The sequence below is a fragment of the Aphelocoma coerulescens genome, unplaced genomic scaffold (genome assembly GCF_041296385.1).
Source record: "Aphelocoma coerulescens isolate FSJ_1873_10779 unplaced genomic scaffold, UR_Acoe_1.0 HiC_scaffold_168, whole genome shotgun sequence".
Classification (NCBI taxonomy): Eukaryota; Metazoa; Chordata; class Aves; order Passeriformes; family Corvidae; genus Aphelocoma; species Aphelocoma coerulescens.
The window spans coordinates 172,433-190,448 of record NW_027183516.1 but is presented as its reverse complement, the minus strand read 5'-3'; the positions used below and the strand labels follow the sequence as shown (position 1 = coordinate 190,448).

Sequence of the window (18,016 nt, the reverse complement as noted above, 5' to 3'; positions counted from 1 at the left end):
CATCACCCGCGCTCTGAGCACCTCCCCGAGGTCCAGCTTCATCCTGGGGGATGGGAGACGCTGGGAATTTGGGGAGGGGAGGGGGGAAATTGGGGGAGGGGAGGCAGAAACCCCTTCCCCCCAACCCCAAATTGGGGGTGCGGCCCCCCGCCCTCCCTCACCTGCCCAGGAGATCGTCCTTGTCGGGGTCTTTGTCGAAGAGCTCCACCTCCACCTCCTGGCCCGGCACCTCGTGCACGATGAACTGGGACGAGGGGAGGGGGACAGCAGCAGCTTGGGGGGGGGTCCCCAAAGCCGGCGGGGGGGTCCCCGTGTCCCAGCCGGTGGGGTCGGGGTGTCCCTGTGTGTCCCTGTCCCCCACGGCCCAGCTGGGGATGCGAAGGGGGTCGGGGGGGGGGGATGTTGGGGGGAGTCTGAAGTTTGGGGGATGGTCCCGGGGGGAGGGGGGGGAAGGGGAGAATGAAGGGGGGGAAAGGGGAGAAAAAAGGGGAAGAATGAGGGGAAAAAGGGGAGATGAGGAGGGGAAAAGGGAGGGGGAAAAAGGAGGGGAAGCGGGGGGGGAAGGGGGGAAGAATGAGGGGGAAAAGGAGGGAAAGAGGAGGAAAAGAATGAGGGAAAGCAGGGGAAAATGGGGGGAAAAGGGGAAAGGGGGGAACGAATGAGGGGAAAGAAGTGGAAAAGTGGGGGAAGAATGAGAGGGAAAAGGAGGGAAAGAGGAGGGGAAAGAATGAGGGGGAAAATGGGGGGAAAAAGGGGAAAGGAGGAGAAGAATGAGGGGAAAGAAGTGGAAAAGTGGGGGAAGAATGAGAGGGAAAAGGAGGGAAAGAGAAGGAAAAGAATGAGGGAAAGTGGGGAAAAATGGGGGGAAAAGGGGAAAGGAGGGAAAGAATGAGGGGAAAGAAGTGGAAAAGTGGGGGAAGAATGAGAGGGAAAAGGAGGGAAAGAGGAGGGGAAAGAATGAGGGGGAAAATGGGGGGAAAAAGGGGAAAGGAGGAGAAGAATGAGGGGAAAGAAGTGGAAAAGTGGGGAAGAATGAGAGGGAAAAGGAGGGAAAGAGGAGGAAAAGAATGAGGGAAAGCAGGGGAAAATGGGGGGAAAAAGGGGAAAGGAGGGAAAGAATGAGGGGAAAGAAGTGGAAAAGTGGGGGAAGAATGAGAGGGAAAAGGAGGGAAAGAGGAGGGGAAAAAGGAGGAAAAGTGGGGGAAAAGGGGGGAAAATGGGGGAAGAGAAGGAAGGGGAAGAAGGGGGGGAAAGAGGAGGAAAAAAGGAAGGGAAAAAAGGAAGGGAGAAAGGGGGAAAAAAGGGAAAAAGGAAGGGAAAAAGGGAAAAAGGAAGGGGAAAAAGGGGGAAAAAAGGGAAAAAGGAAGGGAAAAAGGGGGAAGAAAGGGAAAAAGGAAGGGAAAAAGGGGGAAAAAAGGGAAAAAGGAAGGGAAAAAGGGGGAAAAAGGGAAAAAGGAAGGGAAAAAGGGGGAAAAAAGGGAAAAAGGAAGGGAAAAAGGGAAAAAGGAAGGGAAAAAGGGGGCAACCGGGGGCCGCCTCACCTCGTACACCTCGTCCCAGGTGGGGTTGAGGTTGTCGTCGATGACGCGGCTGGTGGCCACCTGCGTCCCCACGCGCAGGACGGCGTAGGGGTCCGACTTGCCCTCCACCAGCCCCCCCATGAACCGGTCCTTGCAGCGCAGGTCCCGCGCACCCCTCAGGTGCACCCGCACCACGCCCTGAGGATGGGGGCGGCGTGGGGGTCACCGAGAGGGGTGGCAGAGGGGGGACAGGCGACCCTCGGGATGCCACCCCCGCGTCCTTTACCCGCGGGAGGGGAGAGCGGAGCTGCGCGGCCTCGGGCAGGTCGGGCACCAGCGGCACCAGGAGCCGGTTGGGCAGCACGAGGTAGGAGGAGATGGTGTCCATGATCATCGTGTCCGACATGGAGCTGGGATCGGGGGGTGGGGAGGGGGGGAAGGGAGGGACGGACACGGTCAGGGCGGGGCCGCGGAGGGGGGCACGGAGCGGGCAGGGAGGGCGGGGATGCCCCCGCAAAGGGGTGGGGCTCACCTGAGGCCGGGGATGTCCAGCAGGTTGGTCATCCCCGTCCAGTTGATGTCCAAGGTCTGGAAGGGGTGGGATGGGGTCGGAGTGGGGGGAGGAAGGGGGGGGGGGAGGGACCCCCGGTGTGTCCTGGGGTGGTGGTGGGGGGGTGTGCCAGTACTTTTGGGGGGGGGTGGGACACCCCTGGTGTGTCCTTGGGGGACTTCTGGATGTTCTTTTGTGGGGGGGGAGGGACCCCCGGTGTGTCCTGGGGTGGTGTGGTGGGGGGGTGCCGGTACTTTTGGGGGGGTGGGACATCCTTCTGGATGTTCTTTTGTGGGGGGAGGACCCCCGGTGTGTCCTGGGGTGGTGGTGGGGGGGGGGGTGCCGGTACTTTTGGGGGGGTGGGACACCCCTGGTGTGTCCTTGGGGACTTCTGGATGTTCTTTTGTGGGGGGGGAGGGACCCCCGGTGTGTCCTGGGGTGGTCGTGGGGGGGTGCCGGTACTTTTGGGGGGGGTGGGACACCCCTGGTGTGTCCTTGGGGGACTTTTGGATGTTCTTTTGTGGGGGGGGAGGGACCCCCGGTGTGTCCTGGGGTAGGGAGGGGGGGGTGCCGGTACTTTTGGGGGGGTGGGACATCCTTCTGGATGTTCTTTTGTGGGGGGAGGACCCCCGGTGTGTCCTGGGGTGGTGGTGGTGGGGGGGTGCCGGTACTTTTGGGGGGGTGGGACACCCCCGGTGTGTCCTTGGGGGACTTCTGGATGTTCTTTTGTGGGGGGGGAGGACCCCCGGTGTGTCCTCGGGGGGGTTCAGGGTTGCAGGTCCTTTTTGGGGAGGGGGGAGGACCCCTGGTGTGTCCTTGGGGGGCGTCTGGGTGGTTTTTTGGGGGGGAGGAGGACCCCCGGTGTGTCCTGGGGTAGGGAGGGGGGGGTGCCGGTACTTTTGGGGGGGGTGGGACATCCTTCTGGATGTTCTTTTGCCGGGGGGAGGGACCCCCGGTGTGTCCTGGGGTAGGGAGGGGGGGGTGCCGGTACTTTTGGGGGGGGTGGGACATCCTTCTGGATGTTCTTTTGTGGGGGGAGGACCCCCGGTGTGTCCTGGGGTGGTGGTGGGGGGGGGGGTGCCGGTACTTTTGGGGGGGGTGGGACACCCCTGGTGTGTCCTTGGGGGACTTCTGGATGTTCTTTTGTGGGGGGAGGAGGGACCCCCGGTGTGTCCTCGGGGGGGTTCAGGGTTGCAGGTCCTTTTTGGGGAGGGGACAGGACCCCTGGTGTGTCCTTGGGGGGCGTCTGGGTGGTTTTTGGGGGGGGAGGAGGACCCCCAGTGTGTCCCGGGGTGGGGGGTTCAGGGTTGCTGGTCCTTTTTGGGGATGGTGGGGGGGGTTGCCGGTCCTTTTTTGGGGGTGCGGGGTTACCGGTCCTTTTTGGGGAGGGGGGGAGGACCCCCAGTGTGTCCTGGGGAGGGGGGGTCCGGGTGTTCTTTGGGGGGGGAGAACCCCGGTGTGTCCTGGGGGGCTTCCAGGTGGTTTTTTTGGGGGGAGGACCCCTGGTGTGTCCTGGGGAGGAGGGGTCTGGGTGCTCTTTGGGGGGCAGGGACCCCCGGTATGTCCTGGGGGGGGGGGGTCCGGGTGCTCTTTTGGGGGGGGGAGGACCCCTGGTGTGTCCTTGGGTGTCTGGGTGGTTTTTTGGGGGGAGGACCCCCAGTGTGTCCAGAGGAGGGGGCTCCGGGTGTTCTTTTGGGGGGGGGGGGGGGAGGACCCCTGGTGTGTCCTGGGGGGCTTCCGGGTGTTTTTTTTTGGGGGGAGGAAGACCCCCGGTGTGTCCGGAGGGGGGGTCCGGGGTTACCAGGGGCAGGGGGGGGACGGACGGACGGACACGGGGACAAACTCACGGGGCGGCGGATGAAGAACATGGTGAGGGCCCCCACGATGGGCACGTCCCCCAGGAGGGGCTCCAGGATGATCCGGAGCATCCCGTGGAGCTGGGGGGGGGGAAGGGGAGGTGGTTTAAGATGAGATACGACCCCCCCAGAGTCATTCCCAGACCCCCCCCCCAAAGCCCCCCTCACCTGCATCCCCTTCACCCCCGCCTTGCAGAAGAACTTCTTCACCTCCACGTCGATCTGGACGTCACCGACGTAGCTGAGGGGACACGAGATGAGGGTGGGGGTGTCACCGCGGCCCCCCCGGACCCCCTCCCCCCACAGCGCCGGGGGGGGGCACCCAGGAGGCTGAGACCTGGCGCTGTCACCTCACCGGTGGCTCCGGCCGCTCACCTGATGTTGAGGTCCAGCAGGATCTGCTTCTTGTGGGTGCCGGGGTGGGCCCGGACCCCCAGGACACGGAGGGGCTGCGGGGGGTGTGGGAGGGGGGCAGAGGTGAGTGGGGGGGTCACGGAGGGGGTCAAGGGGGTCGGGGGGGGCCACCCCGAATTTACCTTCTCGCCCATGTCCACCTTGGTGAAGGTGAAGGTCTGCAGGTGGGTGTTGGAGGCGCGGATGGAAGGGGCCACGTTCTCCAGCAGCAGCTTCTCCATGTACTGCCCGAAGAACGGCCAGGCCTGCGCCAGGACCTGCCGGACACGGACAGACGGACGCTGGGGAGGGAGGGACGGACACGGGGTGGACACCGGGGATGGAGGGATGGACACTGGGAATGGAGGGATGGACACGGGATGGACACCGGGGATGGAGGGATGGACATGGGATGGACACCGGGGATGGAGGGATGGACACGGGATGGACACTGGGGATGGAGGGATGGACATGGGGTGGACACTGGGAATGGAGGGATGGACGTGGGATGGACAGGGAGCAGAGGGATGGGCACTGGGAATGGAGGAATGGACACTGGAGATGGAGGGATGGACGTGGGATGGACACCGGGAATGGAGGGATGGACACCGGGGATGGAGGGATGGACATGGGATGGACACTGGGGATGGAGGGATGGACATGGGGTGGACACTGGGAATGGAGGGATGGACGTGGGATGGACAGGGAGCAGAGGGATGGGCACTGGGAACGTAGGGATGGACACTGGAGATGGAGGGATGGACGTGGGATGGACACAGGGGATGGACACTGGGGATGGTGGGATGGACACGGGATGGAGGGATGGACATGGGGTGGACAGGGAGCAGAGGGATGGACACTGGGAACAGAGGGATGGACACTGGAGATGGAGGGATGGACACTGGGGATTGAGGGACGGACACAGGGTGGACAGGGAACGGAGGGATGGACACTGGGGATGGAGGGATGGGCACTGGGAATGGAGGGATGGACACTGGAGATGGAGGGATGGACGTGGGATGGACACGGGATGGACACTGGGGATGGTGGGATGGACACCGGGGATGGAGGGATGGACATGGGATGGACAGGGAGCAGAGGGATGGACACTGGGAACGGAGGGATGGACACTGGAGATGGAGGGATGGACACTGGGGATTGAGGGACGGACACGGGGTGGACAGGGAACGGAGGGATGGACACTGGGGATGGAGGGATGGGCACTGGGAATGGAGGGACGGACGTGGGATGGACACTGGGAATGGACACTGGGGATGGTGGGATGGACACAGGGGATGGACACTGGAGATGGAGGGATGGACACCAGGAATGGAGGTACGGACACTGGGGACGGTGGGATGGACACAGAGGATGGACACAGGGGATGGACACTGGGGATGGACACTGGAGATGGAGGGATGGACGTGGGATGGACACTGGGAATGGACACAGGGGATGGTGGGATGGCACGAGGAATGGACACGGAATGGAGGGATGGACACTGGGAATGGAGGGATGGACACCAGGGATGGAGGGGTGGGCACGGGATGGACACTGGGGATGGAGGGGTGGACACTGGAGCTGGAGGGAGGGACAGAGGCAGAGATGGACAGAAGGACGCAGGGAGGGATGGAGAGAGAGAGAGGGAGGGAGGGATGCGAGAGGGGGGAATGGAAGGAGGCCAGGAGGGAGGGAGGGAGGGATGGAGGAGGGATGCAGGGAGAGGAGGAAGGATGCAGGGAGAGGAGGAAGGATGCGGGAGGGATGGAGGGATGCGGGAGGGATGGAGGGCTGCGGGAGAGGAGGAAGGATGCGGGAGGGATGGAAGGACGCGGGAGGGATGGAAGGATGCGGGAGGGATGGAGGGATGCGGGAGGGATGGAAGGAGGCGGGAGGGATGGAAGGAGGCGGGAGGGATGGAGGGATGCGGGAGGGATGGAGGGATGCGGGAGGGATGGCAGGATGCGGGAGGGATGGAAGGATGCGGGAGGGACGCGGGAGGGACGCGGGAGCAGCGGGAGGCGGCGCAGGGCGCGGGGCGGGCCGGACACACGGACGCCTCACCTTGTTCAGCCATTCCGCCCGCTCCACATCCGGGAAGCTGACCTGGGGGACAGGGGGGGCCCTGAGCCCGGGGGGGCCGCCCGGGCACGGCGGGGACACCGCCCCTCCCAGCCCCGTGCCTCAGTTTCCCCCAACCTCCCGCCGCAACCCCGCGGGGACCCCGTCAACCCCCGCGTCCCCCAACATCTTCCCGTTCCCGGGGGTCCCGAAAGGGGGGTCCCGGTGGGGGGGAAGTCCCGAGAAAGGGGGTTCGGACCCCTCCGGCACCGCGGGGAGGGGTTTCACGCCCCCCCCCCCCTCCCTCGGCCGCCCCATCCGCAGCCGGGCAGGAAACGGCCCCCCCGGGCCCGGTGAGTCACGGCACTGCCGGAAGGCCCCGGGCGGTACCGGCGCTGTCCCCTCGCTGCGGGGGACCCCGCCCGGGGGCAGCGGGGCCGCGCTGCGGCGGGGGGCGGGCACGGGGGGCTCTCGGTGAGGCGGCGATCCCGGCCCCGGGGGTCCCGCAAGGCCGGGAGCTCAAAGCGGGGCTCGGTGGGGCTGCCGGGGGTCCCGCCCGAGCGGGAAACCCAAGGAAAGGCTGGAAAGCAGCACCGAGGGGTCCCGGCAGCGGAGCTCAAGCGGGGCTCGGTGCTGCGGGGCTCGGGGGGGGTTCCCCGGGAGTCTCAAGCGGGGTCTGCAGCGCAGCAGAGGCGGGGGGGACCCCGCGGGGGATGCGGTGCCCGGCCCGGGGGTCCCTGGGGGTCTCAAGCGGGGTCTGCAGCGCAGCCGAGAAGGGAGCCGGGAAGTGCCCGGTCCAGGGGTCCCGGGGGTCCCGCAGCGCAGCAGAGGCGGGGCCCCGGCAGCGGGAGCGGTGCGGGATGCGGGGCGCGGCCCGGGGGTCCCGCCGGGGAGGGCGCGGTGCCTCGGGGTCCCCCCGACGGGGAGAACTCAAGCGGGGCTCAGCGCGGCGGGGCCGGGCGGATGCGCTGCGGTTCTCGGGGCTGCCCAGGGGTCCCGCCGGGCGGGAAGTTGGCAGAGAGGCGGGGGACACCGGCGGCGGGGCCCGGGGGGTGCGCTGGGGCTGCCGGGGGTCCCCAGGGGTGCCAAGAGGGGGCTAGAGCGGAGCAGAGAAGGGGGGTCCCGCCCGGGGGGGGGGGGGTCCCGCCCGGCGGGGAACTCAAGCGGTGCCCGCAGCGCAGCAGAGCCGGGGGAGCCTCAGCGGGGCCCGGGGAGGACGCAGCGCCCAGCCCCGGGGGTCCCACCGGGGGGGGTCTGCGCTTCCCAACCCCCGGAGGTCCCACCGGGGGGTTGCGGTGCCCGGTGGCGGGGATCCCGCCCGGCCCCGTAGCGGGGCTTCCCCCCGAGCCCTTCCCGCCGGCGATAACGGCGCTGCGGGGCCCCGAGCACCCGCTTACCCAGGCCGGCAGCTCCCCGCGGGCCGCGCCCAGCCCGGCGGCGGCGGCGCGCACGGCCGCCTCCTCGTCGCGCTGCAGGCGCTCGGCCGCGCGCATCCCGCGCTCCCGGGCGCGCCGCCGCCGCCGCCAGCCCGCGTAGAGAGCGAGCGCGAGCACCACCGCGCCCGCGCCCAGCCCCAGCAGCCCCGCGGCGTAGGCGGGCAGCGCCCAGAGCAGCCGCCGGCCCAGCGCGCCCAGAGCCGCCAGCCCGGGCCCGCTCCGCCGCTCCATCGCTCCCGCTCCGCGCCCGCTCCGCCGCTCCCGCCCCGGCCCCGCCCCGGCCCCGCCCCCGGCACGCACAGCGCGCCCATTGGCTGAGCCGCACGGCCCAGGACACGCCCCCCCGGCTCCGGACGCGTCGCCCATTGGCCGGCCGCCAGATCTTGGCCACGCCCCCCACCGTGCGTCACTCATTGGCTGCAAGCCAGGGCGTGGCCACGCCCCCACAGCGGTCACGTGTCTTTGGACACGCCCTTGTTGATGAGAGGGCGTGGCCTCGGTGAGGGGCGTGGCCTCTGTCACGTGTCCCCGTCCCGGTGTCCCCGTCCCGGTGTCCCCGTCCCGGTGTCCCCGTCCCGGTGTCCCCGTCCCGGTGTCCCCCCCGTCCCCCCCGTCCGCTCCCCGGCCCTTCCCGGCGGTACCGGGACAGCGACCGCCGCGCCCGTGCTGCTTTGGGGTTTTTCTGTTTTAATAGCTGAAAACATTACAGGGCGGGGGGAGCCCCGGTGCCACCCCCGGCCCCCCCGGGACTCAGCCCCGGCGCTCAGTCCGTCCCACGGGGCTCCGGGGGTGGGTGTGGCAGCGTGCACGACCCTCCCCATGGGAGCTTGTCCCGCACGGCGAGGGCGTCCCACACCCGCAGCCCCCGCCCGCATCCGCAGGGTCCGTGTGTCCGTCCTCGTCCCGCCGCCCCCCCCCCCCCCCGGGCTCAGTTCGGCGGCGGGGGGGTCCCGGTGGGTCCCCCGGTGTGGGTGTCAGTGCGGCATGGCCGTTATCCGCATGCTCTGCGAGGCGATGGGGTAGGTGACCATGGGCGTGGTGGCGTGGCTCATGGTGATGCCGCCGAGCGGCTGCGCCATGGACACGGCCACCGGCGCCACCGACACGGCCACCGGCGCCATGGACACGGGCGGGGGGGCCATGCCCTGGGCGATGGTCTGCGCCAGGGCCGCCGACAGCGGCGCGATCTCGGGGTTCATGGGGGGCGCGGCGTTGGCCGGAGGGGCGGCCTGGGCGCCGGCCGGGGCCACCAAATCCTGCTGGGTGACGGGGCGGGGCTGCAGGGCCTGGCTGCTGAGCGTGGTGTGCGTCTGCGCGATGCTGTGGTTGTAGTTGGTGACCGTCCCCACCGTGGGCGCCAGAGTCTGCTCGGTGGCCGTGGCCGTGGAGCTGAGCGTCATCACCTTGGCCTGGTTGCGGAACTGCGCGTTCTGCTCCAGCAGCACCTCGTTGGTGGCCAGCAGGTTGTTCACCTGCTTCTTGAGGTCCTCCACGCGCTTCCGCAGCAGCACGTTCTCCTCCTCCAGCAGCCGGTACTCCACGGCCCGCGGGCTGGCGAAGCCGTACTCGTAGCTCTCGTAGAGCCCCTCCGCCCGCCGCCGCTTCAGCACCGGCTCGTCGGGGTCGTAGAGGCCGTCGTAGGGCTCGTAGCGGCGCCCGCCGGGGCCCAGCCCCTGCTCGCGGCCCCGCGCCTCGTACTCGTAGTCCCGCTGCAGGTGCTGGAACTTGCACTTGGCCCCGCGCTGGCAGTCCCCCTTGAGGAAATCTCGGCAGATCGGCACCTCCTCCTTGCTGTTGGGGAGGTCGGCGGGCGACAGCCCCAGCCCGGCGGCCACTTTCTGGCGCAAGCGCGGCGGCAGCTCGCCGGTCTTCTTGTAGCAGTCCTCGTCCTCCTTGGTGCCGTGGATGAAGCGGCAGTTGAGGCGCACGCACTCCTTGTTCTGGAAGTCGTGGCAGAAGATGAACTCGTTCTTGCGCACGCCCAGGTTGGTGACCTCGGAGATGTCGGGGTGGCGGAAGCGGCAGCGCTTGCCCCGCTTGCAGACGTTGCGCAGGAAGTCGCGGCAGATGTCGTCGGCGCCCGCGCCCGCCTCGTCGCCGCTGCCCCCGTTGGCGTAGCCGTCGCGGCCGTCGCGGTCGGGCATCTTCGAGGGGAGGGGCGGCGGCGGCTGTGGGGGGAGGAGGAAGGGAGGGATGGGGTGAGGGAGGGATCGGGAGGGACGGGGAACGGGGGGGAAATCCCATCGCGGGGCACCGAGAGAGGGAACGGGAGGAGTTCTGGGAATGGGGGAGGGGGGGGGGGGGAAACAGCCACCCTTGGGAGAGGGTGGGACGCCGGGAATGGGGGGAAATCCCACGGTGGGGCACCGAGGGAGGGGGAGGGGGATCGGGAGGGGAGGAGGGAGGGAGAAAGGGATGGAGTGAGGGAGGGACCCGGAGGGAGCGGGAATGGGGGGAAATCCCATGCCGGGGCACCGAGAGAGGGAACGGGAGGAGTCCCGGGACTGGAGGAGGGAGAGAGGGAGGGACCGGGAATGGGGCGGTGGGGGAAACACCCACCCTGGGAGGGGGTGGGACGCCGGTACCGCAGGGCTACACCCACCCCGGGACACCGGGCACCGAGGGAGGGAGCGGGAGCGAGGCCAGGACCAGAGGGAGGGACCGGGACTGACGCCGGTACCGGCGGGAAGGGGCAGAAACGGCCACCCCGGAGCTCCAGGCAATGACGGAGGGACCGGGAGGGACCGGGAGGGACCGTGGGATGGGAAATCCTCACCCCCGGGGCTCTGGGGATGGAAGGGGTGAAGGGGGGACCGGGAGTGACGCCGGTAGCGGTGGGGAGGAGAAAAAAACCCATCCCGGGGCACCGGGCACGGAGGGAGGGACGGGGCGAGGGAGGGACCCGGAGCGAGCCCGGTACCGACGGGGGATGGAGGGGAAGCACCGGGCACGGACGGAGGCACGGAGGGATGGGAGCGACCCCGGTACGGGGGAAACACCCGCCGCGGGGTCCCGGCGGTGCCGCGGAGCCGGTGCAGGGGCAGCACGGCCGGGGAGCCCCCGCCACAGCCCCCGGGTGTCCCCCCACAGCCCCCGCCAAGCCCCGGACGGCGGAGGGAACCCCGGGAAGTCCCTGGCGGCCGCTCCCCGCGCCCCGGGCGGCACCGAGCCCCGCGCTGCGGGACCCGCGCCCCGTGACAGCCCCGCGAGGCGCCCCGGGACGGAGCCGCAGCGGCACCGGCGAGGCCTGGGAGAGCGGCGGAGCGCGGCCTCCCCCGGCCCCGGCGCGGCCCGGCCCCGCACTCACCGGCTCGCGGCCTCCCCGCGGAGCCTCCGGCGCCAACAACGCGCGGCCGGTGCCGGCGGCGGGCGGGACCCGCTCGGCGCCGCTTCCGGGGCGGCCCGGAAGGACCCGCGCGGCGCCGGGAGCGCGCGGCGCGCCGGAACTGCGTCACCGTGACGTCATCGGCGGGAGCCGCTGCCGCCGCGCCGGACTCCGCGTGGGCGATCCCGGAACATCCCGGTCCCGGCTCGGACCGACCCCGGTCCTTGCCCACGGCACCGGGCGATTCCTCAGCTCGGCGCCGAACCTGTCCCGTTAGCGGGGGAGTCCCCTCCTGCCTGCCCCGTTACCGGAGGGTTCCCCAGCCCCAGTCCCGCCCGCCTGCCCCGTTACCGGAGGGTTCCCCAGTCCCGCCCACCTGCCCCGTTACCGGAGGGTTCCCCAGCCCCAGTCCCGCCCGCCTGCCCCGTTACCGGAGCACTCCTCACCCCAGTCCCGCCCACCTGCCCCCGTTACCGCAGGAACCCGCGGTCGCCTCCATCTGCCCCCGTTACCTGAGGCTCCCCCTCTCCCCGCTGTTCCGGCCCCCGTCCCGGTCCCGCCCCCTGCCCCGTTAGGGGACGATTCCCGGTGCCGCTTCCCGGCCCCATAAAAGAGAATCCGCCTGTTCCGACCCTCTCTTGTTCCCGAAGGAGCCCCATCCCCATCCCGTTACCGGAGGAGCGCCGGACGGCGGTCCCAGCCCTGGTTCCCCGTTACCGCTGGGACCTCTGCCCTGGTCCCCCGTTACCGGAGGAGCCCCCCCCCGCCCCTGCAGCCGCCTCCCCGGTTACCGGCAGAGCCCGCACACCGTGTAAGCAAGAACCAACTTTTATTCACGGCACAGCGGCCGCCGCAAAGCAAAGAACCGGGCCGGCACGGCGGGACATCCCCGTGGCACCGGGGCGGCACCGGGGCAGCACCGGGACGGTACCGGGACGGCCCCGAGCCGCGGCCCCGCTGGGGGCGGTTACTTGGACCTCTGCCTCATCTTCCTCCTCTTGCGCTTCAGCCTGGGGACAGAGCGGCGGCGGCGGCGTCACCCCCGGGGCCGGACCGGGACCGGGACACCGGGCCGGGCCCTCCCCACCCCCCGGGCCCCCTCCCGGTGAGGCGGGGCCGGCCCGAGCCCCGGGGGGGTCTCACGTACCTGCGCATTCGCTTCTTGCGCCACTGCGGGAGAGAGGGACGGGCGTTAGCGCCGGCATCCCAGTGCCACCAGTTCCCACCAGTCCCGTACGGGTTTGGGTCTCCCAGTGCCACCAGTCCCCACCAGTTCCCACCAGGGTTTGGGTCTCCCAGTGCCACCAGTTCCCACCAGTTCCCACCAGGGTTTGGGTCTCCCAGTGCCACCAGTCCCCACCAGTTCCCACCAGGGTTTGGGTCTCCCAGTGCCACCAGTCCCCACCAGGGTTTGGGTCTCCCAGTGCCACCAGTCCCCACCAGGGTTTGGGTCTCCCAGTGCCACCAGTCCCCACCAGGCCCATACGGGTTTGGGTCTCCCAGTGCCACCAGTTCCCACCAGTCCCGTACGGGTTTGGGTCTCCCAGTGCCACCAGTTCCCACCAGGGTTTGGGTCTCCCAGTGCCACCAGTCCCATACGGGTTTGGGTCTCCCAGTGCCACCAGTTCCCACCAGGGTTTGGGTCTCCCAGTGCCACCAGTCCCCACCAGTCCCATACGGGTTTGGGTCTCCCAGTGCCACCAGGGTTTGGGTCTCCCAGTGCCACCAGTTCCCACCCAGTCCCGTACTGGTTTATTGCCCCCAGTCCTCACCAGACCCACACTGGTCTGGCTCTCCCCAGTGCCTCCAGTTCCCCCCAGTTCCACGCTGGTTTATCCTTCCCAATGCCTCCAGTTCCCAAACTGGTTTGGCTATCCCAGTGCCCCCAGTTCCCAGATTGGTCTGGCTCTCCCAGTGCCCCCAGTCCCAGACTGGTTTGGCTCTCCCAGTGCCCCCAGTTCCCAAACTGGTTTGGCTCTCCCAGTGCCCCCAGTTCCCACCCAGTACCACACTGGTTTTCTCTCCCAGCCCTCTCAGTCCCACAGGTTTGGCTCTCTCCCAGTAGCCCCAGTCCTTTACTGGTTTATCTCTCTCAGTGCCACACTGGTTTATGCATCTCAGAGACCCCAGTCCCAAACTGGTTTGTCTCTCCCCGTGCCCCCAAGTCCCTACCAGTCCACCCCCAGTCCCACAGCGGTTCATCTCTCCCAGTCCGGATTTGGCTGTCCCAGTATCCCCGTTCCATGCTGGTTTGGTTCTCCCAGTGCTCCCAGTGCCCACCAGTCCCACAGGGGCTTGGCTCTCCCAGTAATCCCAGTCCCACACCGCTTTGGCTCTCCCAGTGCTCCCAGTCCCACAGGGGCTTGGCTCTCCCAGTGCTCCCAGTCCCACTCCGCTTTGGCTCTCCCAGTAATCCCAGTCCCACTCCGCTTTGGCTCTCCCAGTAATCCCAGTCCCACTCCGTTTTATCTCTCCCAGTGCCCCCAGTCCCAGACTGCTCAGGTCCCCCAGTGCCTCCAATCCCACACCGCTTTGTCTTTCCCAGTGCTCCTAGTCCCACCCCGGTTGGGTTCTCCCAGTCCCAGCCTGGTTTGCCTCTCCCAGCCGCCCTCAGTCCCAGACCGGGTTCTCTCCCAGTTCCCCCCACACCCACATTGCCTTCTCTCTCCCAGTGCTCCCAGTTTCCCCCCCACATTCCTCCCAGCAAAGACACCCCCAGGGACCCCCCAACCCCCGCGACACCACACCGGGACCCCCCCGTCCCCTAAACCAGGGACCGCCGCCCCTCGCCCCCCGGTTCTCCCCACCGGGACCCCCCTGTCCCCGAGGGGTGTCCAGGCCGCAGCCTCCTCCCGCCCCCCCCCATCCAGGCCGTGCCGTTACTGAGGCGCCATCGGCCGCCCCCGCGGCGCCCCCCGCCGCTCACCTTGGCCCTCATGGCGGTTCGGCGGCGCCCCGCTCAGTCCCGGCGGGCGGGGGACGGCGGATGGAAGCGGATGGTGGCGGATGGAGGTGGCGGCCGGTGTAGGCCCCAAGATGGCGGCAGCCGAGAGGGGCTCGCGCCGCTCGGCGGGGGCTATTTATAGAGAAACGCTCGGGCCACGCCCACCGCCGCGCGAGGCACGACGGGAATTGTAGTTCCTCATGCCCAGAGCGCTGTGGGAGTTGTAGGCCAGCCGCCCGCCGCCATTTTGCGCCGCCGCGGGGTTTGGTCCCTCCCCACCTCGAATTTATTGGGAATAAAAAGCATCAAACACAGGTATTTTTCGGGAGTATCCGCTTATCCAAGGATTTAAAGGGATTGTTGTTGCATGCCGAAGTCCTTCCAGGGACTTTCCTTTAAAGTAAAAATAGAAAATATTTTTATATTGTAGCGTAAAAGATACAAAATATCAAATTAAATAAATCTCGCGGGTTTTAAATCCTTCCTGTGGATTGGGAGAGCTCTCGGCTCCCGTCTCCAGGCGGAATACTGCTTTAAAAGGCTAAAATTAAAGGGGTTTTCCCTTAAAAAGAGGGAGTTTCCACCTCAGAATATTTTTCTCCTGTAAAAGAAGGGGTTTTTTTAAAGTCAAAATTATTTATTTTCCCTCAAAATTGGTTTTTTCCCCTCAAAATGAGTTTTTCCTCTCCCTCAAGTTTTTTTCCCCTCAAAATTAGGGGTTTTCCCCTCAAAATGAGGAAACTTTTTCCTCAAAATAAGGGTTTTTTCCCCCACAGAATTCATTTTTTTCCCCTCAAAATGAGTTTTTTACCTCAAAATGAAGGATTTTTCCCCAAAATGAGGGGTTTCCTCTCAAAATTAGGTTTTTTCCTCTCAAAAAAAGTGGCTTTCCCCTCAAAATCAGGATTTCCCCCCATTAAAATTCACAGGTTTTCCCTCAAAATGATTTTTTCCCTTCAAAACGATTGTTTCCCCTCAATATGAAGTGTTTTCCCTCAAAATTAGAGGTTTTTCCCTTAAAATGAGGGGTTTCCCCCTCAAAATCAAGACATTTCCCCTCAAAATGTGAATTTTCCCTTAAAATGAGGGATGTTTCCCCCTCAAAATACAGATTTTCCCCTCAAAATGAGGGAATTTTCCCTTCACAATGAGCTTTTTCCACTCAAAATTACATTTTCCCCCTCAAAGTGAGGGAGTTTTCCCCTCCAAGTGAGGCTTTTCCTCTCAAAATGAGGGATGTTTCCCCTTCAAAATACAGATTTTTCCCCTCAAAATGAGGGACTTTTCCTTTCAAAATGAGGTTTTCCATCAAAATTACTTTATACCCCTCAAAATTACATTTTTCCCCTCAAAGTGAGGGAGTTTTCCCCTCCAACTGAGGCTTTTCCCCTCAAAATGAGGGTGTTTCCCCTCAAAATGAGGGGTTTTTCCATTAAAATGAGGGGTATTTTCCATAAAATGAAGGGTTTTCCCTTCAAAATGAGGGATGTTTCCCTTCAAAATGCAGATTTTTCCCCTCAAAATGAGGGAATTTTCCCTTCAAAATGAGCTTTTTCCATCAAAATTACATTTTTGCCCTCAAAATGAGGGAGTTTTCCCCTCCCAGTGAAGCTTTTCCTCTCAAAATGAGGGTGTTTCCCCTCAAAATGAGGGTTTTTTTCCATTAAAATGAGGGGTATTTTCCCTAAAATGAAGGGTTTTCCCTTCAAAATCAAGGTTTTCCCCTCAAAACCATTTATTTTTCCCTTCCAACCACCTTTTTTCCCCTCAGAACCAAACATTTTCCCCTCAAAACAATCCCATTTCCAACACCAAACCTGCCCGGATCCACCCAACAATCCCAAATCGGAAAAGAAGCCGAGACCAGAGAAAGACCAGGAAAAAAAAAAAAAAACAACGGGAATAAAATCCAATATGGTCATGGTTTATTCTCTTTTTATTGACTTTGGTAACATTTGCACGTGCGGAGTCGGTTTTTGTTGGATTTTTTGGGCTGGAAAACTCGGATCTCGACGAGGAAGCGCCGCGGCCTGCGGAGAACGGCCGGGAACGTTGGGTAAGGCGGGAATGGGGAATTCCCAAAAAATTGGGGAGAGGGTGGTGAGGGGAAAAAAAAAAAACAAAACCCAGGGGTATCAGCAAAGGAAAAAAAAAAAAACCAAACCTCAACATTCAAGTCCCAGCTTTTTTTTTTTTTTTTTTGTTGGTTTTGTGTGGTTTTTTTGTAAAAAAGCGACTAGAAAAGAGCGATACCCCTGGGTTTGGGCCTTGATCCCGGATGCCACGGCTCCGGCAGCGCTTCCCTCACCTCTCCCCTCCCCCCCGCAGGAATTCTGCTGGGTTTTCCCTCCAAATGAAGACTTTTCCCCTCCAAAGGAGAGGTTTTTCCCTTCAAATGAGGGAATTTTCCCCTCAAAATGCAGACTTTTCCCCTCAAAATGAGGGAATTTTCCCTTAAAATGAGGGATGTTTCCCCCTCAAAATACAGATTTGTCCCCTCAGAATGAGGGATTTTCCCCCAAAATGAAGGCTTTTCCCTCAAAATTCTGGTTTTTTCCCTCTCAAAATGAGTGGGTTTCCCCTCAAAATCAGGATTTTTTCCCCATTAAAATTCACAGGTTTTTCCTCAAAATGATTTTTTCCCTTCAAAACGATTCTTTCCCCTCAATATGAAGGGTTTTCCCTCAAAATTAGAGGTTTTTCCCTTAAAATGAGGGATATTTCCCCTCAAAATAAAGACTTTTTCCCTCAAAATGGGAGGTTTTTCCCTTAAAATGAGAGGTTCCCCCCTCAAAATCAAGACTTTTCCCCTCAAAATGTGAATTTTCCCTTAAAATGAGGGATGTTTCCCCCTCAAAATACAGATTTTCCCCTCTAAATGAGGGAATTTTCCCTTCAGAACGAGCTTTTTCCATCAAAATTACTTTTTCCCCTCAAAATTACATTTTTCCCCTCAAAGTGAGGGAGTTTTCCCCTCCAAGTGAGGCTTTTCCTCTCAAAATGAGGGTGTTTCCTCTCAAAATGAGGGGTTTTTCCATTAAAATGAGGGGAATTTTCTATAAAATGAAGGTTTTTCCCTTCAAAATGAGGGATGTGTCCCCTCAAAATGCAGATTTTTCCCCTCAAAATGAGGGAATTTTCCCTTCAAAATGAGCTTTTCCATCAAAATTACTTTTTTCCCCTCAAAGTGAGGGAGTTTTCTCCTCCAAGTCAGACTTTTCCTCTCAAAATGAGGGTGTTTTCCCTCAAAATGAGGGGGTTTTTTCCATTAAAATGAGGGGTTTTCCCTAAAATGATGGTTATTTCCTTCAAAATCAAGGTTTTCCCCTCAAAACCATTTATTTTTCCCTTCCAACCACCTTTTTTCCCCTCAGAACCAAACATTTTCCCCTCAAAACAATCCCATTTCCAACACCAAACCTGCCCCGATCCACCCAACAATCCCAAATCGGAAAAGAAGCCGAGACCAGAAAAAGACCAGGAAAAAAAAAAAAAAACCAACGGGAATAAAATCCAATATGGTCATGGTTTATTCTCTTTTTATTGACTTTGGTAACATTTGCACGTGCGGAGTCGGTTTTTGTTGGATTTTTTGGGCTGGAAAACTCGGATCTCGACGAGGAAGCGCCGCGGCCTGCGGAGAACGGCCGGGAACGTTGGGTAAGGCGGGAATGGGGAATTCCCAAAAAATTGGGGAGAGGGTGGTGAGGGGAAAAAAAAAAAACAAAACCCAGGGGTATCAGCAAAGGAAAAAAAAAAAAAACCAAACCTCAACATTCAAGTCCCGGCTTTTTTTTTTTTTTTTTGTTGGTTTTGTGTGGTTTTTTTGTAAAAAAGCGACTAGAAAAGAGCGATACCCCTGGGTTTGGGCCTTGATCCCGGATGCCACGGCTCCGGCAGTGCTTCCCTCACCTCTCCCCTCCCCCCCGCA

At 63.2% G+C, this 18,016-nt stretch overlaps 2 protein-coding genes and 1 long non-coding RNA gene across 3 annotated transcripts; all 3 read right to left on the bottom strand.

The window, feature by feature from the left end:
- On the bottom strand, positions 1 to 8,047 carry LOC138100935 (extended synaptotagmin-1-like; the record flags this gene model as incomplete). The annotated part of the gene is made up of 11 exons (XM_068998759.1): positions 7,778 to 8,047; positions 6,384 to 6,425; positions 4,463 to 4,597; positions 4,302 to 4,375; positions 4,095 to 4,167; positions 3,918 to 4,007; positions 2,053 to 2,108; positions 1,807 to 1,930; positions 1,542 to 1,718; positions 162 to 244; positions 1 to 43 (listed from the first exon to the last, which is right to left on the bottom strand). Coding segments are annotated over exons 1-11 (1,167 nt in total), but the record flags the coding sequence as incomplete, so codon positions are not given.
- A 446-nt stretch (positions 8,048 to 8,493) lies between these two features.
- LOC138100924 (zinc finger CCCH domain-containing protein 10-like) lies at positions 8,494 to 11,206 on the bottom strand. Its single transcript, XM_068998750.1, has 2 exons — positions 11,124 to 11,206; positions 8,494 to 9,984 (listed from the first exon to the last, which is right to left on the bottom strand). Exon 2 carries the CDS (start codon positions 9,958 to 9,960, stop codon positions 8,791 to 8,793), a length of 1,170 nt encoding a protein of 389 aa, XP_068854851.1. The 5' UTR covers positions 9,961 to 9,984; positions 11,124 to 11,206; the 3' UTR covers positions 8,494 to 8,790.
- A 747-nt stretch (positions 11,207 to 11,953) lies between these two features.
- Positions 11,954 to 14,205, bottom strand: LOC138100928 (uncharacterized). The gene is made up of 3 exons (XR_011146969.1): positions 14,068 to 14,205; positions 12,289 to 12,311; positions 11,954 to 12,151 (listed from the first exon to the last, which is right to left on the bottom strand). It is a non-coding gene; the product is annotated as an uncharacterized lncRNA (long non-coding RNA).
- Positions 14,206 to 18,016: the final 3,811 nt, after the last annotated feature.

Bases quoted from the DNA above. Each gene is read 5' to 3' on its own strand.
- LOC138100924 (XM_068998750.1), bottom strand. From the start codon at position 9,960: ATGCCCGACCGCGACGGCCGCGACGGCTACGCCAACGGGGGCAGCGGC.